Here is a 27,841-nt window from a genome sequence, read left to right on the forward strand (position 1 = left end):
GTTCAGCCCTCCCCTACTCCATCGTTTCTAACAAAGATATAAAATAAAAAGCAGTGGTTTGAGGAGAGACTGGCGGGCTCCGAAAGCCACCTCGTACCCCAGCCCCCAGAGTCACTCCTCTGCCAGTCCCCTGGGGGGGGGCAACGTAGGGTCATCGTTCTGCTGGAAGGAAGACATGTCACCCTCAGTTACTTTGCAGGATTAAAGATAAGGGAGCAAATAACCTACTCCCAGAAATTATGTATCAAGTCAAATCTACTTGGTTCCCTTCCAAGTTTGATTACTAGTAAGGAAAAGGCAATGGCAACCCACTCCAGTACTCTTGCCTGGAAAACCCCATGGATGGAGGAGTCTGGTAGGCTGTAGTTCATGGGGTCGCTACGAGTCAGACATGACTGAGCAACTTCACTTTCACCTTTCACTTTCATGCATTGGAGAAGGAAATGGCAACCCACTCCAGTGTTCTTGCCTGGAGAATCCCAGGGACGGGGGAGCCTGGTAGGCTGCCGTCTATGGGGTCGCACAGAGTCGACACTGAAGCGACTTAGCAGCAGCAGCAAGGAAAAGAAGATAAAGTGAAATTCATTCATTAATAATATCAACATCAGCTCAGTAGTGAGCAGACAGTCCACCTGAGAGCAGGCACGACTTGACGGAGCCATCTGGTGCCTAGCCACGAAGGTGAGGCCAGACGGCTGACATCTCGTCCTCCACCAACTCAGCTCACAGCCAGCTGTGGCTCTCTCGCCCGCAGGATCACCTCCCCACAGCTCACCTGCACTGACAGTCCTAGGACTCAGTTTACAAGTGACATGAAGCCACTGAAAGCCCAGACAGGTCGGAGCAAGAGACAAACCCTCAACACCCTTGTTCACGGCACATCAGCAGTGTCGGCAAGGCCACCACTGACCGGGGACCTAACTTGGAGCCCACCATGTCTAATTTTCCAAACAAAACATCACCCCAAGCTGCTACTGCTTAAGCCATGAGTCCAGTTTTTAGTCAATCAGAAAAGGTAGTAAGTCACACCACACTGAAATGCAGTAATTTTACCAAAACAGCAATCAAATTTCCAAGACTTAGGGGGTAAAGCTTCTAATCATCTCAACAATGACTGAGAGCCAATGACATCCTGAGCCTTTTCCCGCAACCCTTCCAGCGGCTCAGATGGCACGTCGTGAGAGCTGTGAGCCACAATTCCCCGAGCTCAGCACGGTCATCAGCATGACCAGACGTGCCAGGTGAGTGACCACGCCAGGGACCCTCCTGCTATTGAGGACGTCAGCCCTCACCCCCAGCACCTGCCGGGAGGCTGCACACACCCCTGGGTCACCCGTCCGTCGGTGAGCAGTCAGCCCACCCCGGCACCAGGAACACAGGCTCCCCTGCAGCTCAGCGCTGTGGGTAAGAGCAGAGCACAGAGGTGCAGAGACGCTGACTGAGGACACAGGCCTGGAGGAGCCAGGCAACTGGCTGGAAGACTTGGAAGAACAGCAGAGCCGATGTGGTCAAATCCGAGCTCACGTTCCACACATTCAGCATGTGAAAGCATCAGGAGACAGGCCACTCCAACCCCCCAGACGCCACCACAGAGTGGAAAGGACAGTCGTGCGAGACACAGCCACACACCGCCACCCCTCAGCCTCCCGAGGCCTGCCCTCAGGGCCGCATGTGACCGGCGGCGGCGTCAGACGGCTGTTGACTTGCCTTGTCCTGTTCCACCGTGAGACACTGAATGCGTGTCTGCTGCTGCTAAGTCGCTTCAGTCATGTCCGACTCTGTGTGACCCCAGAGACAGCGGCCCACCAGGCTACCCTGTCCCTGGGATTCTCCAGGCAAGAACACTGGAGTGGGTTGCCATTTCCTTCTCCAATGCATGAAAGGGAAAAGTGAAAGTGAAGTCGCTCAGTCCTGTCCGACTCTTCTCGACCCCATGGTCTACAGCCTACAAGGCTCCTCTGTCCATGGGATTTTCCAGGCAAGAGTACTGGAGTGGGGTGCCATTGCCTTCTCCAGAATGCGTGTCTGAGATACGTAATAAATCGCATCTGTAAATTCACGACTGTTGTAGCACGTGTCAGGAAGAGGATGCTTGCTTTGCCTCTGGGAACAGAAGGGATCTTGCTGGAGGCCTGGCTGGACAAGAAGGCTCTGGTCCACCCTGGGGCTCTTCCTCCGGGAAGGCAGGGCCCCTCAAGGTACTGCTGTGGCTCTGGAATGGGAGGCCCCATCGGTGCACAAAGACATGACAAGGTCTGACAATCATCTGGACAGATTCAGAAAGCCCTGAAGCTGCCTCCTCTGGCTCGGGCTCTCAGAGGAACCCTGAGAGGAAGGAAGCTCCAAGGGCAGGAGAGGGCTGGGGGCCAGGCAGAGCTGCCCCACAGGGCCTGCGGGCGGGAGGAGCAGTGCCCCCACCCCCACTAGGCATGAGGTGGCCAGGAGTCCGGCTCAGCCAGGGGAACACGACCTTCAGGACAGGGCACCTGCTCACGGCCTGTCTCAGCAGTGGCTTGTAGCAGGCACTCCATCAATACTCGTGGGATCAATCACGTTTTGATCAAATACATAGTTTGCTGATGACCTCATCACCGAAGACCTGGCCTTCCCTATACAATGTCATCAAAAACGAGTATCCAGAAGGTGTTTGACTTCGGCACTGGATAACTCAATGCATGAGTACAAGTCACTTAAACGGCCAAGTATCCTAGGAAAAGGTACACAGTCCTAAATAAAACAGCTGGGATGTTGTTATTCAATATGGAAATGAGTTTGAGTAAGCTCCAGGAATTGGTGATGGACAGGGAAGCCTGGCGTGCCGCAGTCCACGGGGTTGCAGAGTCAGACACGACTGAGCGACTGAGAGACTGAACTGACACCACAAGAAGCATCCATCAGCCTGAGAAACGACCTGTGACGGGCGGAACAGCACACTCCCACACGGAGCGCTGCCGACCGCACCAGCATCAGACACATGGCGGGGCCTCCTGACGATCACCGCTTCCGAGAGTGAACACGCACGCACCTTCAGTTCTCCAAAGGGTTTACAGCACTATGGCCAGGAAGAGGTTTCATCTTTTCTACTCAATAATGAAAATGAGCATGGTTGCTCTTCTCTTCTCACGCAGCAAAATCTCTAACGAGTCTCAGAGCTGACAAGACCTCTGCGTAAAAACCACACTCGAGTCTCGCATCAGCATGCAATTTAGTCATCATGTCTCCGGGGGCCCGCGTCACCCGTTCCCACACCTCTCAAGGAAAATTTCTATGCTGTGACCGTTGCGGGACCATCTCCTCTATCATGATCAGAGAAGCGGGATCACAAAACCGACCGGAGCGACGATAACCTGGAGGGCCCAGGTGCTTAAAAGATCATGGACCTCCTGCTCCTACAGGTACCAGGGAGCCCCGACAGAAGCCCCAGGGGCCTTCTCAGAGAGTTTAAGGGCGGTGCACCCACAGCCCTTTCGCCTGCCCTTTCCCCGGTCCTGGCACTCTGGGGTCAGGGAACCATCACTCTGTGACTTTCCCTCTCTGCAAACTCAATCCTGACACAGTAGCTAAAAAAAAAAAAGGAAGGCAGATTCCTGCCTCGTTCTACATCTGAAAACGTAATACAGAGGCAGAGGTAAAGTTTTAAATGAAAATATCAAACAGAAGAAAAATCAAAGGGACCTACCTCAGACCTCCAGACTCCACCACAAACACGACAATCCCAAAGACTGAGACAGCCGAGTCATCGCAAAGAAATTCTATCCAAAAACATGTGGTGTGTAAACTGTCAGCTACACGTGGCAGAAACAGGAAGGATTTGTTCAGAAAGACCAAGGCACTCTCAGACTGAACCTCACACCCTGGGGTCAGCTGATCACGGGTCTGACTGAACGAAGGTTCCCTCACTGAGCCTGAAACACCTGGGCTCTGGCGCGCGCGCACACACACACACACACACACACACACACACACGCTCTGTGTTCATGTAACTCAGGGAAAGGTCCAAGAGGCCACAAGCCAAGGCCACCGGGCTTCCTCCTCCAGGTGATCAACAAGCTGGCAAGAGTGACCACCCCCTACTCTATAGACACCTGGGTGCTGCTGGAATTTGGGGGTTTATTAGAATATACTCATCTACGTATAAATTGAAAAGTGAACAGGACTGCCTTGGTGTCCAGTGGTTAAGACTCTTAAGTTTCCACTGCAGGGGGTGTGGGCTTGGGTCCCTGACTGGGGAACAAAGAACCCGCATGCCACATGGTATGGCCAAAAAATAATTTAAATTGTGTATAATTTTTTAAAAATGATAATGTTTAAAAAGTGATAAGGAAAAAAGATGCATTTTAGAGGAAACCCAACTGAGGAAGCACATACAAGTTCACTCATGAGTGTGCTCATTACACCATTAATTGTATTTAACATCCGGAAATAACACTAAAGTAGAACAGGAAATAGCAAGCCACTCCAGTATTCCTGCCTGGGAAATCCCATGGACAGAGGAGCCTGGCGGGCTACCGTCCTTGGGGTCGCCAAGAGTCAGACAGCATTGAACAGCAACTGTTAAAAGTAAGCGTTACAGTTCTTGATATAATTTATATATACACACACTGCTACATTCACAAAACTGTGACTTAACAGCTCAACAAGACCCTGGTAAACAACGGTGCCTGATTAGAGCATTTTCCAAGTAACTGATGTAACTTGTAATTGGGCAAAGACTATTATTGTTCCATCATCACGAAAATGTACTATATTCCCTTAACATTTCAATGTGTCTAAAATTGGGATGCATCTTTCAATCAATGGCTGAGCATCAAACCAATTCAGAATTAAGTATTTTTCTTTCTTCACGGCATGTTTCATAACAGTACACCTCTAAGCTGGCTAATGAACAGAAAGTTGTCTATATGAAGTTTATATTTCAATTTCAAATGGGTCGAGTTCCTGCAAGTAACGGCACCTCAGATCCAAAGGAACACGTGAATTAGAAGCTGGCCACAAGGCACCATGGGGAGGCAGAGAAAGCCACAGAGGGTCACGGGGTGTGAGGCCTGACTGTGACTCTGCAGACACGAGGTGGAGAATCAACTCCAGACACCTCTGCACAACACAGACCTCACCCTCACGTAAGGAGACCCGAGTGTCCTTGCGGCCCACCGCAGGGTCTAAAGGGGTCACCCCACAAGCAGCGGAGCCCGGGACAGCTGCCTATGGAGGCAGCTCTAGCCTCTGGAGAGGTGCCGTCAGCTGGGACGTGGTGGGAAGCCTTGCTGGCAGGTGCACAGGAGGAACTAGAGGGCAGCCTCACGTCGTGTCTGCGAGGCGGGCTCTGACACACTCCAGCCCTGGCGACAGGCCAGGCAGACCACACGCAGCTTCAATAGTCAGAGCGGAAGAATCTCAAACAGACACAACACAACGGAGCAAGTCCTGAACTGATGCCCTTCCTGGCTATTTTAAGGAAGATGAAAATGGTGAGACCAGAGTTTTCGGTGAATTTTAATTAAGGAACTGCTAGAAAACAAGCCTCTGAGACATTTCTTACAATCACTCTCTTGTAAGAGTTCAAACCTACTCAAAAGGTAGCGACTTTTCAATTTTTAGTACATTAATTAGCCAAATGAATTTTTGCATTTGTTTCAGTATCTATTTAGTAAATACATGGCTGCTGTCCATATTTATGAAATCCAAGTCAATGAGTGTTTTTAAAGAGCAGAAGACAGAGTATTAAGTTGGGTACCAAACTATGTCATTTCACAGCTAATACAGCTATTCATGAGAACAGATGACCCATTCCAGGAGGAGGATTTTCGCCTGCAGAAGCTGAGCTGGCAGGATTATATGGCTTCCAACACTGGCTAAATCTGAACCAAAGCCAGCGAGGGCTGGCTGGTTCTGAAGGGGGCGCCTGGCAGCAGCACCGCCCCAGCCCGGGGCCCTGGCACCCAGCCCCAGGCAGAAAGGCTCCTTCTCCCGCTGCCAGCACGGCACAGTCTGCGAGTGGCTCCATGGAGACATCTCTGCACTCAAACAAGAGGATAGGCGACGCACCACAGCAGGCAGGAGACGATTCCACAGGGACTAGAATCGAGGATAGCGAAACGTGCTTCAAACAGTGTGGGCAGGGGCGGGGCAAACGGGAAGGCCCAGTGGCGGCTGCTGCAGGTCTGCGAGGGGGAAGCACAGAGGGCTGCCTGTTCCCCTACATGTGAGATCCCCATGGCTTTTTCCAAGGAAAGCCACGGTCAGAAGTCAGACTTCATTCATCGCTTAGCGGGAAAAGAAAAACGAGATGAATGAATACGACCTCCTCCAGCTCGGTGACAGGACATTTCGGTGCCCAAGCCCACGAGCACCGCGCTCTCGGGCACTCAGTCGTCTGACTTGCCCATCCCGTGCTCCCCACGCCCCGGCCCCCGCCCCCACTGCCCCCCTACTGCTGACTACGAGTCACCCTCCCTTTCACACCCTCCCTTTCACACCCTCCATGAACCTGGTCAATTCCAAATGCCTGTGGAAAGCCAGGCTTTTTGATTACAGTGAAAAAGGCAAAAGAACTTACTAGAAGCCGTCTTCCACTGTTGATGTATTCTCATTCTCTCCCTCTCCCACTCCTTCCAGCTCTCCTTACAAGCCTTGATAAGCCAGTGGTTTCTCAGAAACCGGAGTGCCCTCCCTCAGCTCCACAATGTTCATGCTCTGCATTTCTGCCACCAACAGCACCTTGGTGAAAAGATCTGGAGTGAACCACTGGAGTCTTAGAGGAGATTTTCAAGCCACCTGAATGCTCTTACAGCAAGAGCCCAGTGCCCGACCGCCCACGGCACAGACAGGCCTGCACCCCCGTGGCTACAAAGCACAGGCTCCTGGACAGACAGACCTGCACGGGATGACCAAATGACTTCTATTTTGGGGGTGGACAATCCTTTCTAAAACACAGTTAGTGAGCTAATTACAAATCATTTGCATTTATTTTTAAATAATATTACAGACCAATTACTATCTCTACCAACTATTTAGAACACCGTGAATGAGACCGTCAAAGGTTAACTTTTTAACCTAAGCTCAAAAGTGTAAGGAGACTGAAACCACAAGCCCGTGTGCCTCCAGAGCGCTCTGGGTTGTCGCCGAGCCAGGGCTCCCACTGCCTGCCTGCGGGCCGCACCTCGGCCTCGTTGCATCCGCCAGCACCCACCTGGGCCCAGGGCTTCCTGAGAGCACAGCGCTGCAGGAAGCTGCGGGACCTCCAGAGTGCAGAGGGAGGCCCCAGGGGAGCTGCTGCCAGGGGAGGGTCCTGAGGGCTGAGTGACTGGAAGAGGAGGAGGAGGAGGACGTAGTGACGGACGGGGGGCCCTGGGGCGCCAGGCCAGGCCAAGGCCAACCCAGGACAACGAGAGGGCCAGGCCAGAGGGCTCTGCAGCTCAGGAATCGTCAACTCTGTCACCCTGGTCCATGCAAACTCAGCTCTTGGCAGAAGCAAGCTTTCGGACTTCCCTGGTGGTCCAGTGGTTAAGAATCTGCCCGCTCATGCAGGGGCCACGGGTTTGACCCCTGGTACAGGAAGACCCCACATGCAGCAGGGCAACTAAGCCTGCAGACCACATGACGGAAGCCAGGCACCTGAGAGCCAGCGCTCCACGAGGAGTAGCCCCTTGCTGGCCACAACGAGAGAAAGCACTCTCAGCAACAAAGATCCAGCACGGCCAAAAATAAATTTTTTTTTTTTTTTAAAAGCAAGCTTTCTCTCTCCTTCCCTCCAGAGATCTGTCCTGGGATGACTCACACAGAACTGCGTGCAGGCGACGTCCAAGCACCTGAACTGAAGGGAAGCAGAGGTGCCTCTGTGTGGATCAGGGGAAGCACCTCTTCCCCCTGGCAGACCAAACCCAACCATACTGCACACACCAAGCAAGGGCCCTGGGGCCCCGAGTAGCCTGAGAATCACAACTATCTCCTCTTCCTCACAGAAGCAAGCAAGAGGTCAGATATCAGAAGCTCTTAATTAAGCATGGCAGAGGCAGTTAATTTAAGGCATGTCTTCTCAAACCCACTGCAAGAACAAAAAAGACATGCTAACATGATTTCTACACAGAAAATGCTGGTTAAGACACCTGAGAGCTTCCCACAGACCAGGACGAAGCCAACCTCAGCATTTCACAGACATGTGAGCAGAGATTCCAGTGGTTACAACTGCTCAGAACCATCACTCTGCCGGGATGCACCACAGCCACCAGCTGGAGTAAGCCAGCAAGGAACTCCCACTAAGCCAAGTCCTCAACCCGTCACGGGGTGCAAATGACCAGTGGGGCTCAGCCTCCTGACAGTGGGGTCCTGAGGAGCCCACATGCCCTCCAGGACCCACAGTCTGGAGGAGCTCACAGCCAAGGGGCTGCCAGGGCAAACGGTGCCAAGAAGACCCCTGGGTGAGCCACACGCAACAGCTCGGGACCCCGCCACCCAGCCCTGCACGGCAGCCGCAGCACAGGCCCTTCAGGCCGCAGGGCTCAGAGGGAACTGCCCAGCCCTGCTCCTGGCTCCAGGAGCTGGATCACTTCTCAGATGGAGACAGCTACATCTTCTGTCCTATTTCCAGATGTGCTTACACTCATGAAGGTAAGCTGGGTAATCTTCTGGGCAGCAATACGGTTAAGAGTCTGGGAAGAGGACTACTCTGGGAGACTGCACAGTACTGTCCGCGTTGCCAGCATTTTCACTAGTGTCTCCCAAGTAGTCTTTGTTGTTCAGCTGCCAGTTCGTGTTCAGCTCTTTGTGACACCGTGGACTTCGGCAGCCAGGCTTCCCTGGCCTTCACTGTCTCCAGGAGCTTGCTCAAACTCATGTCCATCAAGTCAGTGATGCCAGCCAACCATGTCATCCTCCGTCGCCCCTTCTCCTGCTGTCAATCTTTCCCAGCATCAGGGTCTTTTCCAATGAGTCCACCCTTCCCACCAGGTAGCCAAAATATTGGAGCTTCAGCATCAGTCCTTTCAGTGAATATTCAGGACTGATTTCCTTTAGGATTGACTGGTTGGATCTCTGTGCAGTCCTACGGACTCTCAACAGTCTTTTCCAGCACCACAATTCGAAAGCATCGATTCTTTGGCACTCAGCCTTCTTTATCGTGGAACTCTCACATCCATACGTGACAACTGGAAAAACCAAAACTTTGATTATATGAACCTTTGTCAGGAAAGTGATGTCTCTGCTTTTTAATACACTGTCTAGGTTTGTCATAGCTTTTCCTCCAAGGAGCAAGCATCTTTTAATTTCATACCTGCAGTTACTGTACAGTGACTGTGGAGCCCAAGAAAATGAGATCTCCCACTGCTTCCACTTTTTCACCATGTATTTGCTATAAAATGATGGGACGGGGTGCCATTACAGTCTTTCAGGCAAGTATTATTTGATCAGGACTCAAACCCACAGCCGTGCAGCTCATGATCCTGACCTTCAGCCACAGGCTGGGGAATCACGCTCAGCAAGTCACCCAACACACAGACACGGGCAGAAATATGCACAACAGGCTTTTATAAAAAGTGAAAAGTTGTATGTATCTATTCCTAGTTATTTGAGAAACAATGTACATTAATTTTCATCCTGGAAAACTGTTTAAAAGAGCTTTTTGAGACAGGAGGAGCCATTTATCTACAGTTAGATTTAAACAAACATACAAAATGACCCATTTGTGACACATTTAAAGCAACATTAAAAAATAAGAGAGAAATATGTTAAGAACAGAAAAGTAGCATCGGTCGTTTTTGTCCTTATTTTCCGAATTTCTTCAGTAACTACTGTACTGCTTTTATAATGGAAGCCAAGAGAACGCGTCCCCATGCAGGGTTAGTGACTGACTTCACTCCAAAGACCAAAGTCAGACACTGCTGAGCTTCGCTTCTCTTCAGGCGGGCCACCTTCAGCCTTCACATTAAGGCCAAACCCACGCACGCGCTCCCTCTGGCTGGGCCCTTGCCCGGCACCCTGGGGGCCCAGGGGCCTCCTCCTGTGCTCATCTCCAACGCCGTGCAGCCCTAGAACTCTGGTTAAAGTACACCCAGGTCACTGGCTTATTAGCAGAGAGACAAGGCTTCTAAGAAAGCCAACCTACAAGCCCAGAACCACCTCTGCGGACGTGGATGACTGACCGGAGGGGACCAGTGAGGAAGGGGATGTCCACCACCCCTGCTGGTCTTTCTGGCCACTCCATACCAGGGACTGCGGCTGGCTCCCCGCTGGCCGGCTCCTGTCAACAGTGCTGCTGCCAGAGGGCTGTGCCCGGTGGGACTCAGGCTACATACAGATGTCACATGTGTGCTCCGTCGTGTCTGGGTCTATGGGACCCCGTGGACTGCAGCCCACCAGGCTCCTCTGTCCATGGGATTTCCCAGGCAAGAATACTGGAGCAGGTTGCCATTTTCTCCTCCAGGGGATCTTCCCAAATTAGAAACTGCTAAAATTCACTAGCAATGTTATCGTATCAGTATTCTTACTAGGTAGACAGTAACTGACACACACACCTGCCTGCTGGGGCCACTCACCTGTGACACACGTTACGAGCACGACCCTCAGAACCCCTCCCCCTCTCACCTTACAGATGCTCAGAGGCTGGCATCCAGCCCAAGCCTCGCAGCCCACACGGAACCTGCTGGCAGGAACCCGAGGTCCACGTGTCTCTGCTTGCACTGCTGCGAGAGCCCCCTGGAGCCTCCGTGCTCCCCAGCACACCCCCCGCTTCCTGCAGACCTCTGCCCAGCCAGCTGCTCTGTCCCTGGCCCCGACCACTGGGCAGCGACGCCAGACACCTTGTGTGCCTCTCCCCAGAGAACGCTGTGTGGCATACCTGATGGAGGGCGTTGCCAACCACCATCCATGTTCCTGGGACCCAGGGGGGGCACTCGGTGAGCCTGAGCCCGCTCCCGGCAGACCACGGACATGACCACGTGGGCGCTTGTCACCGCCAGGCGCCTGTGCGCTGCTGGCCACATGAGAGCCAAGTCTCCCCACACGCCCGTGTGTCAGCATTTCTCAAAGTCCACTGTAATTAAAGCTACTTAATTTCACGGTATCCAGTATTTGTGTATACATCAAAGTCAAGTGTGACCTATGATACCAGAAGAATAAAAACATAACTTTTAACTATCAAATGTTTACTTTTCATTCAATCGGCAAAAGTTCTCGACATGTGTAGAGCAGGCAGTAAATCGTTTATTCCAGTTCTGCCCGGCATGACTGAGACATGTCCATCTCTCGAGTCTCAGGGTCAGGCCTGGGGTTTTGGCTCAAGACACCAGCAAAAGCACACGCCAACCTCCCAAGGCCCCCCCAAGACAACCAGGAAAACATTTTACAGAAAAGGGGGACAACACAACAGTGCTGAAAACTAGTAAAAACAGACAGACAGGCAGGCAGGCAGGGAGGACAAAACACAGAACTCACTGGCCCCGAAGGTTTAGGTCCACACTGAAGACCAGAAAGCAGACGCGAGTCATCGTCTGGCTCCTTCAGCCAACCCCGGTGGAGCAGGCTCTGACCCCAGCTACACAGAGCGCCAGACAGAGAAAAGCAGGCCCTCGTCTCGTGGAGCTGGGTCAGGGGCCGTGGAGGAGGAAGCCAAGCAAGCAACTAAACCAACGTGAAGCACAGCACACCCTGCAGAGATTCCAGACGGTGGCCGTGGCCAACATCACGGCTACTCCATGGTGTGGAGTCAGGGGCAGCCTCCCAATGAGCTGGTGCAAGAGCTAGGACAGAGGGCAAGACGCAGCCAGACGTTCAAAGATCAGGGCAGCCCTGGAGGCCAGAAGAACCTGGCACCGCCTGGAGCAGAGAGAGCCTGGGGCCGACACACCAGCAACGAGTGCCAGCCACCCCTGGGCTGACCTCACCTCAGAGCAGACGGACGCCAGGCCTGGAGACCCCCCATGAAAGCACGGGAGCTGGGCCCCAAGAAGCCGAGCTCTTCAGGGAACAGGCTTCAAGCCCCAAAAGGTGGCCCACAGACTTGCCCCAAGACTCTCCTCTCCACCCAGGGGCCACGGGTCCCAGAGAGCCCGCCGAAGGCACAGCAGCCCCTCCGGCCTGCAGCTGGCCAGAAAGGGAACATTCCAGGGGAGTGGGAGGGCTCGGACACCCTCATGCCGCATCCTCAGGGACCGCAGCCCAGGACCAAGGCAGAGCAAACCGAGAGGCAGAGACCAGGATGCCGAAGGTCAACCAGGACGGCAACCCAGTGCAGGAGTGGACGCCGGGTGGGGCCAGGAAAACCCACTCCTGTGCCTCATGCTATGGAAAACCTAGCTAAGAATGTGGCCATAAACAGGGGGCGAAAGGAGGGTGAGGAGCCACAGGGAGCACAGGGGAGCCACTGCAGCAACAGCCTGGGAAGGGCCAGTTTAAGGAGGGCGGACAAAGAGGGGAAAGAGAGAAGGCAGGCTGTCCACATGGAGAAGGTGGAAGACTCCCGCCAACAGGAAGATGAAACCAACAAGCACCCAGCCCCGAAAGTCAAGGCAGAGCCTGGTATGTGGATGGCAGGGCGGCTGCAAGAAGGCCTGAGGCAGGGCCCTGCCGCAGAAAGGACCAGGTAAGGACGGGAGACAGCCTCGGGCATCCAGAAGCAACCAGCGTCCCTGCGCAGAGCTCTGTCCTGCCTCAGATCTCTGACGACACTGAGATGGTGGGCAGCACACTGAGGACACGACGCTGGCTCCCCGCAGGCTTTGGGGAGCACATGCCCACGAGCTCTCCTGTACACCAGACTGGTAGGCCCCAGCCCGTGGAGCGGCCAGGGGATGAGGGCCAGGGGGAGCGAGGGCTCAGACCCAGCCAGCGCCAGTGCTCACACGCAGGGTAGCCCCACAAAGACACCTGCCAGAATGTGGAAAGCTGGTGGCGTGCAGGGACAGCCTGGTGCCCAGCACGACGTCTGCACAAGTGCAGAATCGAGGCTGAGCGACTGCAGACTGCGGGGTCGGGGCGGGATCCCCGCCACTCTGGGCCTGTTTACCCCGGAAAACACGGGGCTGCTGACGGCACCCCCAACGCGGCATCATCATGAAGATTCAACGAGTCCACAGTGTTCAGAACGGGGCCTGGCACTCAGGAGGAGCTCAATAAACGAAGGCAGTGATCACAGTGACGGAACAAGACACCAATGCCTAATGCGCAGTGACAGACAATGGTGCCCATGTCAGGAGCTGGGGACAGACTGAGGGCCGTGTCGTGGGCCCCGCAGATGGGCGCCTTACACGACTCTGGGCGCCGCAAGCCCAGCACCTGCTCCCCGCACGTCTGGGCGACGGTGAGGGCCTCGTCCGGGCGTGCGAACTACCAACTCTCCATGTCCGCATGGTGGAGACAGAACGAGGGAACACGGTCCTCTTCCCATAAGGGCAGTCTTCCCACGATGAGGCCCCATCTGCCCGCATCTGAGCCCATCACCCGCAAAGACTCCACCTCTTACCACCACCACACCGCATGCACCAGGGCTTCAACACATGACTGGCGGGAGGCAACTCCCCAGCACGGGCTCACAGCTCTATGTGGCAGCAAGCAAACACAAGTGATTTTATTACAACTTTTTACTCTAGGGCTTTCCTGGTGGCTCAGTGGTAAAGAATCCACCTGCCCACACAGGGGACACGGGTTCAATCCCTGACCAGTGAAGATCCCACGTGCCCATGCCTCGAGCAACGAATCCCACGTACCACAACCACGAAGCCAGCACTCTAGAGCCCGTGTTCAACAACAGAAGCCGCGACAAGAAGCATCACAACTAGAGAGGAGCCCCGCCAGCCACAACTACAGAAAAACCTCACATAGCAATGAAGACCCAGCAAAAAAAAAATCATTAAAAAAAAAAAAACTTTACTCCAACTTTTCTTTACACTTAGCCACATAAGGTTTTCATCATCTTTTTCATATTCTTAGTCTCCACAAGAGCTCTTAGAAACTATTATTCTATTTAATAGTGAGTCCTACTTTCGCTTTCAAGCCAAATTAATAATTCAGTAAATTGTATTTAAGGAACACTGAAGTACGTCTGCTGATAATGCCATGTGTCCATCCAAACGGGACTTAGAGAGATGTCCACAATGGCAGTCACCTGAGGGCCGGTGGATATTTCCCGGGGGTAGGCTTGAGTGATTTTAAGCTTTTTACTTTTTACCAAAAAACACACACAAATCTGTTTTATAAAACCAATATTGTTATTTAAGTCAGCCTACAGCACACTCAGATTCAGCGGCTTGAGCCTCATGCCCTCTCCTCCTCCTGGAGAGGTGGGGGCTCGGGAGGCCCACAATGATTAATAAATACCACGACACGCACCGAGGACCACTGCCATCCCTGCAGCAAAGGCCCAGCTGCCCTGTCCAGCTGCCCCGGGACGGAGCCATCTTCCCCAGCCCCGCCCTCTACTTACTTCCCACGGGCTTACTCTAAAACCCATCCTGAGAGGCCAATTCTGCAAGCTCTCCTTCACTCCAGGCCTTAACCTGTGACAATACTCACAGGTCCCCGGTGTCTGGAATTTGGACTCAGCTCTGTATTCTTAGCTCTAAATTTCACCTTGCACTGAGGTTTGTACGTCGGTCCCTCATGAGTCAGTCTTTGACAGAGACACCAACTCTTCAGACAGATTCATCATCCACTTCTTCCCAAGAGATAACTTGTAACAATACTTCAGAATCCCTTTGCATTTCGTAAGCCAGGCAAAGTATCCTCTTTCCTATATTTCAGTCATTTCCAGAGTTATACCTCAAGTTTTTAACCTGTCTGCTTAAATTCAGAGGAGATGCCAATAACAGAATACTCTGTGCACTGCACCAAGGCTCCCCTGACCGTTCACCACATTCCTTCCTCTTGGCCTTCCTGAGGGCACCAACCCCTCCCCAGCGGGCAGTGGGGAAGCCGGGTTTCTTGTCCAGCAGGCCTAGGCTGAGGCGCCTGTTCTTCGGCTTTCTAGCTGCACCGTGGGCAGGACGCGTCATCTACCAAAACTTAACCTGCTCTTCACAGTGAGCTCCTGCCCAAGGACCTGGGAGGAAGCAGGACAGTGAGAGCAGCCTCGACACCGAGGTGGCCGGAGGCACATGCTCGCCAGCCCTGCTTTTCCATCTCTGAGTTGTCTTCCAGAAGAACCCAAGTCAACAGCTCCTCAAACCCTTCACTGTTCATAAACCCCGAGCTCTAAGAACAATCCCGATGGCAGGAGTCCTGCGGCCTTCCCCAGGCAGTTCCAGAATACCTGGGGGAAGGGGAACTCCTCGGACGTCAGAGGCCGGAAGGGCCCCCCCCCCAGGTCCCCCAGCTCTATCACTGGTCATCAGACCTTCAAAGTCCTGAGGGGTGGAGGGCCTAGGTCCCCGTCCCCTGGTCTGCCGTCTCCAGGAAAGCAAAACAGCAGATGACCCTCAACAGACACACCGCAGCCAGGTCTGCAGAGCTGCGAGCTCCAGCCCAGTCTCTGGCCATCTCCCCAGGGTCAGCGCCAGACTGACAGTCCCAGGGGCAGCACCTCTGGCCAGATCACATCGGCCTGGGCAGGCTGTACTTTTCTGTCTACACAACAGGAGAAGGCTTACAGGGAGAAACCTGTGGGGCGGGCGGGGGGAGGTGGGGTGGCGAGACCACCCTGCAGAAGAGACTGGGATGCGGGAGACCGCCGCCCACCTGCTGGAGCAGACCCCCCGGCCGTCGGGGTCCTCCGCCAGGAACCTGGTTTATGCTTCCTGCGCTCTGCAGACAGCAGCCCTGGGAAAGAAATTCCTCTAGAAACTCAGAAACACCGTTTCCGGGGCTTCCCTGTGGTACCTTGATGAGCAACACGGCCTCTGTTGGTGTGAGGGTGTGATTTAGGCAGCAGTTACTAACTCAAGCACCGTGTTTTGAGTAAAGAATCTGAAGTTACTGCAGTTCAGTGCTGTCGAACGTAAAATTGTTTAAATTTTAAGTAAATTTAAGTATGATGAAAACCCAGCTCCTCAGCCCTGTGTCAGTGGGTCAGTGGCCCCCACGCTGGGCAGCACTGAACCAGGCCCCGTCCTCACGAACGTCCTGTGGGCGGCGCGGCCCTAGTTCTGACCCACCCGGACCCTCACCCTGCTTTCCTGCACAACACATAGCCGCCGTTCAGTCGCAAGTCGTGACACAACCCAGAGCACATGCTGAAGGCTGCAAGGAGCTCAGAGAAACAGCATTAACACCTGCCCCTTCTACTCAAGACAAGACCAAACTCCCAAAGGCTTCTAAGCAAGTTACACAGGGCAGCCCCCACACACCTGGTAAATACACAGAGGACCCTGGAAGCTCTGGGAAAACAGGACGCTTAAACCTAGAGGACCCAAGACTCAGGCACTGTTTTAATTTTTAAAAGCAGAAAAGTTTGTTGGGATCAAAGGGAGAATGCGTTTTCCGGCCTGGGTGGGGCTGCCCCAGCTGTCCCCGCAACCCGCCCAGTGCCCTGCAGCCTTCTCTCCAACACAAAGGCTCTGGCCTGAGAGGGAATGCTGCCACTACCCGGTTGGCCGGTTGGCAACAAGAACCACCTAACTTTTGGTTTCGATTTCTCTAGAGAAGAGGGAGGAACGAAACCACTGGCCTTCCTAACTCCTCCATGTGACAACTCACCCGCTTGCCTTTTATGTGACAGGCCCGGCGAAGGGCCGGGCCCCCCGCCACAGTGGGAAACACACTGGGAAAACACAGAGGCTCACAAGTCAGGACCCTCAAAGAAGCCAGTCACGTCCAGACAGGAAAACCAGGCTACCCGAGACGGGGCTAACCCAGTGAGCTCAAGGCCTTGCCCGTGCTTCCCCACGCAGCCACCACCACCAGGCAAATGTTTTGATTTTTCATTTCCTTTTAACTCCTCCACCCTAGCCATTCCTTCTGATTCCCAGGATTCCAGAAATGTTAAGATCTGAAATGCCTTTCAAGGGCTTCCCAGATGGTTCCAGTGGAAAAGAACCTGCCTGCCAATGCAGGAGACATGAGACACACAAGGTTTAATCCCTGCGTGGGGAACACACCCTGGAGGAGGGCATAGCAACCCACTCCAGTATTCTTGCCTGGAGAATCTCCACAGACAGAGGAGCCTGGCGGGCTACAGTCCACGGGGTTATAAAGAGCCAGACACAACTGACAGCGTCCGAGCAAGCCAGCGAGTAATGTCAGTGCGATGGTGCTTCTAGCAAAATCCCTTCCAAACGTGAAAAGATAGAAACTACCTACAATCCACCTGTTATCACTTAGGAAGTTCACTCTGATCTCAACCACACAGAGCTGAAATGGCTATGCACAGCAGCTGACTTGGGAGTTAAAAGGAGCACAAACCCACAAGAAAAGGGCACGGTGCTGATAATTGAAGCCACTCCCCGCCAAGGGGAACCTCAGCGCAGTCCACCTTCGAGTGCAGAGCCGCCTCAGGCCGGTGTGGGCCCAGCCTCCGCTGCCCCTCCCCACAGCAAAGGGAAGCCGGGCCTCGGAAGCCCAGGGCACGTGGGACCCGGTTGCGGGATACCGACTGGGCACCAAGCTTTCTGCCTCCTAGTGTTAGGCGTTAATTTAATAATAAGAAAGAGAAACCAGTTAAAAACTAAATGGAGGTGCCTTTCTTTTTTTTTGGAGGTGCCTTTCTAACTGTTGAACATTCTGTTTTTCACATCCTGGGTTGCAAAGCGTAAACCTGACTTCTGCAACTTTTCAGGAAGGGAGGCAGATACACTGTGATAGATCTTACTTCATTCTGCACTTAAATAACCTCAGTTAGCAATCAAATCTTCAAAAATTCTAAGAAAAACAGTGAAAGTTATTTTTAGCATTTGGTTTATTTCAACTCTGCAGACTTGCCACACCTGCCAGACTCTCTTCCTTTCTTTCTCTCATTCATTCGCTCACTCGCCCACCAGACACACACCAGTGGCTAGACTGTGCCTGGCACTGGGAATGCAGGGTAGGACACAGCCCACTCTCCCCCGAAAAAACACAGGAGAGTCAGGGCCAGTTCTCAAGAGCAGCAATAACTCCACAGGAAAGGGGAGAGCCCTGAGGCGGGGCTTCTGAGCAAGGCACCAGTCCCGGGACCTGGGCTGGGTCTTCTGAAAGCACAGAGGGACTGTGGGGTAATTCAGGGGTGACCAGGCAAGTCACCGGCCACCCTTCCCCGGCGCAGAAAGGGCACCTTCGCTAAGCGAGCCAAGGCAGAACACCTCACACACATGACTTCTCAATCTCTGAGATTTTTGTATGTCCACAGCATTCACATAAACTCTGCTCAGATAACATATTTTAAGAACAGTCCACATGAGAGAGACACAGACAGGCACTCAGAGCTATGGTCGTGCTGGCTGCCCGAGTTCACTGGTGACAACCAGACCAGAAGACAGACAATCTGCCAGTCATAGTGACGGGCTAGTGTCCAGTCAAAGGAGAGCAGTGTTGGAAAAGAAAAGTGCAGCCCGAGTTCCCAGGCAGACAGGTCTATCTACAAGAGAACACCTCCACACCTCTACCCCAGAAGATCCAGAACCTGCAGCCCTGAGGAAATGCTCGTGTCTCCTGGGACCACACTGTATTACTGCGAGCCCTTAGCACAGTCCCCTGGTTGGGCCTGACCCAACTCCACAAGTCCTTAAAGCAGAAGGCTTTCTGCAGCTGGCAGAGGCTGCCAAAGATTCAAAGCCTGGCAGGTCTGAAGACAGAAGGACCAGGAACAAAAGACACTGGTGGCTTCAAGGAGCTGAAGAGGCCCCAGCTGGCGGCCAGCAAGAAATCAGGGACCTCAGTCCTGCAACCATGAGGGAGAATCACACCGTAACAGGAGTGAGCTCGCAGAGGGCTCCTGAGCCCAGTGGAGGATGCAGTAGGCAACCCAGACTTCAGCCCAGCGAGCGCCCGAGTGGAGGAGCCAGCCCCCAGCCCGACCTCCGACCCACAGAGCCCGTGAGACAGTCAGCGACAGCGGCTCCGCAGCCCGGAGCCCATGGACGCTTGTTACACAGCAGCAGTATACCAGGTGTGGCCCTGAGATCTCAGCGTAAGATGCTGCATTTGCAGTGCCCTGTGGGCGGGTGTCTCGGGCACCTGTCCCGATCATGGAGCCTGCCCAACTCCCCTTCCTCTGCTGCCAGACCCCCTCAGCAGCCTTCGGAGCGGAGGAACCCTGAGGGGCCAGCTGGAGCCTTCTAGACAGGCCGGCAACTGTTCCCAGCAGGCACTGTGGCTTCCAACGACCCGGGGGCTCCCGGGGGTGGGTCAGTCAGCCCTCCTCCCGCACCCCGTAAGCTCACGTTCTGGCTGCGTCATCAAAACCAGGTTTGTGAACTAGAAAACACAGGTTGGTGTCTGCCTGTTTATGACAACCCTCTTTTACTCCACAACCAAAAAAGCCAAAGCTTAAACCAGAATCACCTTAACAACAGCAGTTTTCAAGGATGACTGCTACCTCTCCTTCCATTCGTATGAGCCCACTTAAAACGGGGACCAAAATCACAAATTAAATGGCAAACAAAAGGAAAGTCTGACACTTTACTTTGACAAACAATCTTCACTTAGGAATTTTTTTGAACTTTATGACACTGAAGGCTTCCTTTTAGGAGCGCACGTCCCCACCACGGGCCGTGTCTCAGCGGCCCGGCCTTGGCGAGGCTTTTCCATCCCACCCTGCCCTCCACACAGGAGCAATCGGGAAGGCTTTTTACAAAACCATCTGAGGGACCCCGTTTCAAAGGCCCCCTCGCCAGCCGGTGTAACAAGCTGCCCCTCCACTTCCAGGGCTCTGTCTTGCCCCTTCCCCGCTCCTCCTTGGCAGCCCCTTCCCTGAGGGTCAGCCCGTCCTTGTTTACCAGCGACCAGGCGCCACCTCCCTGAGCGTCACAGCCAGCACCCTGAGCGAGCTTTCCAATTTCACTCTGCAGAGACACCAGCCATGGTGCAAGGGGCAGGAAGAGCTATGTGACCAGCACACAGGTGAGTGCCTGCGTGGCAGTGGATTTCAGGCATGGCCCGGGCAGCAGCAAACGCATGCCCAGTGCATCACCCTTGCTGCCCTCCACAACCAAGGGCCTCTGGGAATGAACACTGAAAAAAACCAGGCCCAGGTGCGCCACCTTTCGAGGCAGATCTCCAAATACCATTCCTGCGAATCCCAGCACGCTCAGAGGACGACATCAGGATGAGACAAAGGCAGGAGAGCGGAGACAGCCCCAGGCCCACGGCAGTCCGCAGTCGTGCTGGGCCTTCCCCTGTGCTCTCCCACCAGTGCCGAGGACACGCCAGGGGAGGCCGCTTGCTGGACCGCAGGCTGGGCCAGAGGGAGGGGCAAGGTTGTGACCTCCTCCAGGCGCTGACTCAGGAGAGCGGGGAGAAGGCAACAGGCCTGGGGCAGAAGGAACCGGGCCAGGCCCAGCGGGAGCGGCTGGACACGCCTATGAATGGCACCTGTGGGTGTCTCGGACACTCAGGCTGAGCGGATTCTCTTTGGGGGAACAGAAGACCTTTAAAAATGAAACGTCCAGGGACCTGCGGGGAGGCTGCTGGGTGACCCCGCACACGCGGGCAGGCCAGAGGGGGCAAACTTGGAGCCCGAGCCTGGGCAGGACCTGATGGCAGGCCTCGCCAGGCCTCTTCTCTCATCCCAGGACCTCCTTCCCAGGGGCCCACAGGGCACCAGGCGGGATGTGAGAGCGGAACTGGAGCCCATACCCCGACTTGCTATGCAGGACTTTTCTTTACCTTGAAACTGAGGTTTCCGAAGCTGCTGAGGCTGACCCGGGCAAAGTAACAAAGCTCAGCGAGGTCAGGAGGCGAGGGCCAGTGAAGTGGGGCAGGCAGAGGCCAGGTCACAGGGGCCCTGAGCCCGTCCGCCACCTGCCTGCATCCCCAGGTCAGCAGCCCAGGCAGAGCACCCCTCCCACTGCCCACACGGTTCCCCAAAGACTGAGATTCAACCAAAGAAACAGACTAAGAACTAGAGGCAACGCCAGCTACAAGAGAAACATTTGACCTTCTCCACACTGAAGTTCTCACCCTCATTCCCATCCGCTTTCACATGCTTTTTCTTCATCTTCCTAGAGGATGAAGACAGGCTGGCCATCTCTTAAGGCAGCCATCAGGCTGAATTCCCAAGGGCAGAAAGCTCCCCAAGACAGAAGGGTGGTGCTGGCTGCTACAGGGGCTGCCAGGCAGAGGCCCAATGGGGTTCAGTGGAGGCCACTCAAATTCCCGCCACACCAGCAAGTGCCAACCCTTTCTGGAGGGCTGCAGACACCATCCATCCAGAAATGCTATCCGGAGACTACAAGGGCTGAGCAACTTCTCGTCAACAAGAGTCTCGTCTGCTGGGAGGACTAGCAGCTCTCTGACCTCAGTTCCTTTCCTTTCTAAGCCACAAGGGAGAGATCTTCTGGTGGCCTTCCTCATCACTCCAGAGAAGCTGGTGGCCAGGAGCAAGCTCCAGACACAGTTCTTTCTCCACACCAAAAGGTGAGTTCCCAGAAGCCCAGCAGACCGGCGGACATGACTGACCATCGGGGAGGCATCCCTCCTCCCCCCACAGGCGAACCCCCCAGCTGGACCACTGCTGGGGTGCACTCTGCCTCCTCTCTGCCCTTCTAAAGCGGCAGTCCACTAGGATTCAGAGCAGGGAACCAGGCGCTGGACGCTCGCCCGTCAGGCACAGGGTGGGCTCCAAGCAGTCTCCTCCTCTAGGCAGGGATGGAAGAGAGTGGACAGACCCAGGGCCACCCACAGAGTCCAGCAAGGAAGGGGGAAAAATACAAAGAGGGAAAAAACCCACCTATTTAAGGGGCTGAAAGGCAGAACCCCTGGCGGCTTGGGAGCCCACTCTTCAGCCCTGCACCATGCGGAGCTGCGTTCTAACGGGCTGGTGAGGGTGGAGGAGGCAGGCCCCCGGGAGCAGAGACCCCAGGAAGAGCCTGGAGGGGCAGGCAGGGCGTCTGTTCCGCCTCTAACCTAAGGGGAGCAAGAGAGGTGCGCGGGGGGCGGGGGGGGGGGCCGGGGGACCTGACTGAACCTCACTAGAGAGGACAACAGCCCACGAAAGGGGCCCCCGAGTCAGCGTCCCAGGGCCATGTCCCACGCCAGCCCCTCCCCCAGACGCCAGCACAGCACCTGGCAGGTCGCAGGCTCCTTAAGGAAAGCGACAGCAACCCGTATGCCCAGGCTTACCAGAAACCACAGGTGAGGACACCGCTTGCAGAGCCTGAGCAGGTCCCACAAGAGCATCACACCCGGAGCTCTACAGGTGAAGACCACATGCCCTCCTGTTTTCCTAGGGCTCAGACACAGTCAATTCCAGGGGAGACAGGCTGGAAACCTACAGCCACCCCTACCACCTCTGCTCAGAAAGTTCCACAAGTAACAACTGGAGGGAGACAAGAAGAGGAGGTGGGACTCCTACTTGGGGCTGAAGTACTAGCTCAAACTGAAAGTCGATCAGTCGTGTCAGACTCTTTGCCACCCTGTGGACTACACAGTCCATGGAATTCTCCAGGCCAGAATACTGGAGTGGGTAGCCTTTCCCTTCTCCAGGGGATCTTCCCAACCCAGGGATCGAACCCAGGTCTCCTGCATTGCAGGCAGATTCTTTACCAGCTGGGCCACCAAGGAAACTCAAGAATACTGGAGTGGGTAGCCTTTCCCTTCTCCAGAGGATCTTCCCGACCCAGGAATCGAACCGGGGTCTCCTACACTGCAGGCAGATTCTTTACCAGCTGAAGTACCAGGGAAGCCCTAACTCAAAGACTTCAGGAATTTCTGAAAGTAACTTGCTTCCAACCCACACCAGGTGAAACAAGCTGCAGAAACAGCAGGTATTACTGTGTATCACACACGCTTTAAAGTAGTATCAACTTAGGTTTCACAACACACTTCAGAAGAGAATGAACAGACCTACGAGATAGACAGACAGTTACTTTTACAAATAATCCAAATACCAAGCAACTGTGGGATTTATAAAACTAATATTTTACAACCTTAACACCCTGAAAGATCTTTAGGTGACCTTTAAATCAGCTAACTGTACAAGAAAGTTTATAACTTAAATCCTAAAATGCTGATAAAACTTGTCTACGGATACCTTGTTTGCAGGTGCTCGGAAAAGCGTAGGAAGGGTTAGGTAAGTAGCACTCACACCTCAGACAGTCTCACCTGGGACAGCTCCCACACACGCACCCATCTTCCTCACAGGTCCTGGCCTCTGTAACTGCTCTAACCGTAAAAGGAACTTCTAATCCCCATTAGGCTGATGTGGAAATACTTAAAATAGAGATGACACTTCCCAGAGAATAACCAATTGCTACAAACGTTTTTTACTTTTTCTGAACACTACTAACTTAAAAAAAAAAAAAAAAACTGCAGAAGACGCTATTTGGCAATTTCGGCACAAAATTAAACCACAATGTGAAAGCCCCTTCACGAGAAAGTGGTTTCTAAGTTCGCTGTTGGTTAAACTGTATCGCTACCGAAAAATCTAGTCCTGTTCTAAATGGATTTTCGCGGGGGGGTGGGGGCGGTAAAAAAGTTAACATTTAACCAACATTTGCCTTCAACTTGATTCAAGTTCCCGACAATACTAAAAAGCCTCTGCAAGTTAACATAAAACACCCCTCTGCATTCCACTTGACAAAAGGTCCCTAACCTGGCAGGGGTAATATTGGAAAGTCTGCGACCTCCTTTCCAGTTTGCTAAGTGGCTTCAGTCGTGTCCGACTCTGCGACCTCATGGACTGTAGCCCGCCAGGCTCCTCTGTCCATGGGAATTCTCCAGCAAGAATACTAGAGTGGGCTGCTGTTTTCTTCACCTTTCCAGTTTAGCCAGCGAGAAAAGGAAAACACCTGCTCGCGCAGAACGCAGCGGGCCCTTTCCGGCACCGTTAGTTCTAGAATCTCGACACACCGCTCGTTTATACTTTGAATATGAAAATAAGAAACTAAAAAGCTCCCCGCAGAGTCGGACCTCGGCCTCCGACACCCACCCTCCAAACGAGGTGGGAGCCCCGGGTGGGGACGTTCGATCGCCCGCGGCGCAGCCCCGGGAGGCCCCTCGCGGCCGAGGCCGCCCCCCTCCCGGCGCCCCGCCGCGCGCACTCACCCCTGGATGCCCGGGCTGTAAGCGCGGCTCTTCCACGGCGTGCCGGGCCGCGGCGCCTGGGGCCCGGGGCCGCCCCCTCCGCTGAGCGCGGCCGCGCGGCTGCCGGACAGCAGGTAGTTGAGGCCGTACGTGCTGGCCTTGTTCTCGCGTTTCCGGCGGCCCGGGTGGAACTGGTGCTGCGGCGGCGGGGAGCCGGCGGGCGCGGGCCCGCGCGGCCCGGCGTGCCCGTTGGGGGCGCTCGGGGGGCCGTCCGCGAAGTGGAAGAAGGCGCCGCCGCGGCCGCCGCCCGCCCGGCCGAGCGACGCGCTGCTGGAGGACGACGAGGAGCAGCCGGGGCTCTCGGTGCCCGACTCGGCGTTGGACGAGGAGGACGACGACGAGGACGAGGACGACAGCGACGGCGACTTGTGCAGGCGCCGGGCGCCCTCGGCCGCGGGCCCGAGCGCCGTCAGCAGCGCGGGGGGCAACGCGGCCGCGCCGGGCGCGGGCGGCGGCGGGGGCGGCGGGGCGACGCGGCGGGCAGCGCGGGCCCCCCTAGGCCGCCGCCGCCGCCCGGCCCGGCCGCCCCCGTCCCCGCCGCGGCCGCCGTGTCCAGCGCCGGCGAGTTGAGGCAGAAGTAGGGCGCGAAGCCCGAGCCGCCGCCGCGGCCCACGCCCTGCGAGGTCTCCCAGATCTGCATCCACAGGGCATTGGCCGGCCCCTTCTGCTCGGGCTGGATCCAGGCCACGCGCGGATCCATCCACGCGCCCGCCCCGCGGGCCCGCGCGCCCGCCCGCCCCGCCCCCGGGCCGCGCCGCGCCGCGCACGGACGGACGGACGGACGGGCGGACGGACGCACGGGCGGGCGGGCCTGCGCCGCGCCTCGGGCCGGCTCGCGGCGGTGGCTCCCGTCGGGGTCCCGGCTCGCGGCGGCGGTCTCTGAGGAGACCGGGAGCGCCCCGGGCAGGCGGCGGCGGTGCTGCTGGGGCCTGTCAGGCTCCCTTCAGGCGGCGCGGGGGTCGCGGCGGCGTTCCACTCGGGCCGGCGGCGGAGGCCATCGAAGGGGGGCGGGCCCAGGCGCCGCGCGGCCCGGGACCCGCGGGAGGGCGGCCGCCGCCGCGAGCCAGGCCCTCAGGCGAGCTCGCGCCGCTAGCTCCGCGTCCCTGCCAGCAGCAGCGGCGGAGGCGGCGGCGAAAAGACACGCTCGGCGGCGACGGGGCGCGGGTGAAGGAGGGGGCGCCGCCGCCGCCTCCGCTCCAATGAGGGGCGGGGAGGGAGCCGGGCGGGGGGCGGGGGCGGGCGAGCGGGCAGGAAGCGCGGCCTCCCGTGCCCGGGCCCGGACGCCAGTGCGCACGCGCGGCCGATTTCAAATCCTCACTAGACACCGCCGCCTGGGTTAGCGCGCCTGCGTACTGGCGTTCCCTTCCGTCTGAGGAGAGGGCGTGGGGGGAGGGAGGGAGCGAGGGGCGGGGCACCGCGTCGGAAGGATACGCGACGGGGGAGGGGCTGGAAAGAGGGGGCGCCGGCTTCGTGGGCCTTTCTAGACCAGACTGGGGCAGCGGTGGGGGCAGAGGGGGAAGCCGCTAGGCGATGCGCCGCCCTCGGTCCCGTCTGCATCCGCCGGCCCCACCTCCCTCCACCACGCGCCGGCCGAGGCGTGGAGACATGCGCGCTGGGTGTCCGGCGGCCGCTCGGCCGTGCCGCGCATGCGCAGGAGTCCGAGTCCGGCGCCGCCTGTGGGGGACGTTTCCGTGTCTTCGCCCTCCCCAGGCTGTACGTAGGGAGCAGGCTGTACGTAGGGAGCTGACCGGCCCCTCGGCGGGGCGGTCGCCGCCCCACGGGCAGACCAGAGATGCCACAAAGACCCCCTCGCGTCCACCAGGGTCCCGCGGGCGGCCGGTCACGCCGCGGTCACCGGTGTCGGCGCCGCCCACGTGCTCGCCGGCGTCCTCCTGAGGAATCGCCCCACACCCTGCGGGGGGTCGACCCTCATCTGCCGGTTTCCTCACAGGCTATTGTTTTTTATTTTTAATATTATAATTAAATAGATTAAGATCCTCCCCAATTTTAGGAGACATAAAAAGACCTACATAGTAATAAATCATAGCAAAAGTAATAAAGCATGAATCCTTTAACAACGCAAACAATGCTATGGGCTGCCGGGGTGGGCTAAGGTCAGCGTCCCTGTGAGGTAGGCGTTGTTATTCTCATTTCCTAGTGGAAGAAAAACCCGGGCTCGAAGAGATTTCTAAGTCCTTGCTCACCCTCACACAAGCAGTAGGTGGTAACACTGAATTTCTGTTGTGGCTGTAACGCCTAAAGCGCATACCCGTTGTGCTATGCCTTCTCTGAATTTAAAAACTCAAACAAGTTCTACATTTTTCATACCCCATCTTACTAACCAGGAACAGTTTTGAATATTCACAGCTTCTCTCTCCTCTCTGTTTCCAAAGGAAAATACACATCCCGCCTCAGGCTTATTTTGTTTGTTGGTTTGCTGTTGTTATGCTTTTAAAACTGATTTTCTATGCGGAAAAGGAAGCTCAAGCTGGCAGCTTAGCTCACTGGTGCGGTTTCCCGAGGCCGGCCCGGCGGCGCTGCCCATCAGGGAAGCAGGCCGCGGTGGCCTGGGTTTTTCGAGCTGGCCCGGGGTCTGCAGGCTTCATCGGCGACTCTGCCCAGCCGTCTGCCCTGTGCGTTCCCGTGTCCAGAGGGTGCTCTGAGCCCGGCGCTCTGACGCTGGAGGTGTTTGGCACACACCGCTGACCACACACGTTCGGTGAGGTCCAGAGTCTGCTTGTGCCAGGGGAGCTAAGACTGCCTGCCTGCCGGACCCGGCGGCCCCACCCGGCCTGGCCCGATCCGGGAAGGGCGTTCTTGGGCCAGGCGACTTCCCTGACCGAGCCAGGGCCCTGAGGCTGTTCACCTCCTTCCCACCCAGCAGCCTGGACGCCTTTCCCGTCGAACCTCGGAACAAAGCAGATTTTAAATGGTCTCGTCCTCATTGGTATCTCAGATGAGTGGACTGCGCTAAGTACTTGACACTGGAAACCTACCAACATGAAAAAGTCCGTGTATTGCATACCTAGGTTTTTGGTGTTGGTTTTTTTTTTTTTTTCTTCCCTCAAATGATGTTACTTGATAAAAGTGGCTATTTCTGTTCAGACATTGCTCAGCACCTGTATATGGTACATGTGGAAATTATGATCAAGGATTAGAACATGTCCAGTTAAATAAACCACAAAAAAACACACAAAACAAGTCAGTTGTTATTCTGGAACTCGTTGCTTCCAGTGACTCAGGCCAAAGCCCTCGGAGTCATCCCAGCCTCCTCTTTCCAGAGCCAATACACCCTCTAGGCTTCACCTGCCAAACAGCCAAAAGCCTCCATCCACCCCACCCTCCACCCACAGCCCCTCCAAACTTCCATGTGCTGTGCTAAGTCGCTTCAGTTGTGTCCGACTCTGTGACCCCATGGACCACAGCCCCCTGGGTTCCTCTGTCCCTTGTCTGTGAGATTCTCCAGGCAAGAATACTGGAGTGGGTTGCCATGCCCTCCTCCAGGGGGTCTTCTCAACCCAGGGATCAAAGGGGTATCTCCTGTGTCGCCTGCGTGGGCAGGGCAGTTCTTTACTGCTAGTACCACCTGGAAGCCCCAAGCTTCCATAGGTTTAACCTAAACAGTCCCTTCTTGCTGGCTTTCCCCAACCCATTCTTGCCCGCTTTGGCCTTGTCTCCCCACAGCCACCTGAGTGAGCCT

General features: G+C 55.6%; 1 protein-coding gene across 1 annotated transcript in view; it reads right to left on the bottom strand.

Moving 5' to 3' along the window:
• TENT4A (terminal nucleotidyltransferase 4A) overlaps positions 1–25,291 on the bottom strand; it is a 41,934-nt gene extending 16,643 nt beyond the window's left edge. The window contains 2 exon segments of the mRNA XM_070357744.1: positions 24,103–24,608; positions 24,611–25,291. Of these exon segments, the coding sequence (XP_070213845.1) occupies positions 24,103–24,608; positions 24,611–24,841 (737 nt within the window). The 5' untranslated portion in view covers positions 24,842–25,291.
• Positions 25,292–27,841: the final 2,550 nt, after the last annotated feature.

The sequence above is a fragment of the Bos mutus genome, chromosome 20, assembly GCF_027580195.1.
Source record: "Bos mutus isolate GX-2022 chromosome 20, NWIPB_WYAK_1.1, whole genome shotgun sequence".
NCBI classification, from domain to species: domain Eukaryota; kingdom Metazoa; phylum Chordata; class Mammalia; order Artiodactyla; family Bovidae; genus Bos; species Bos mutus.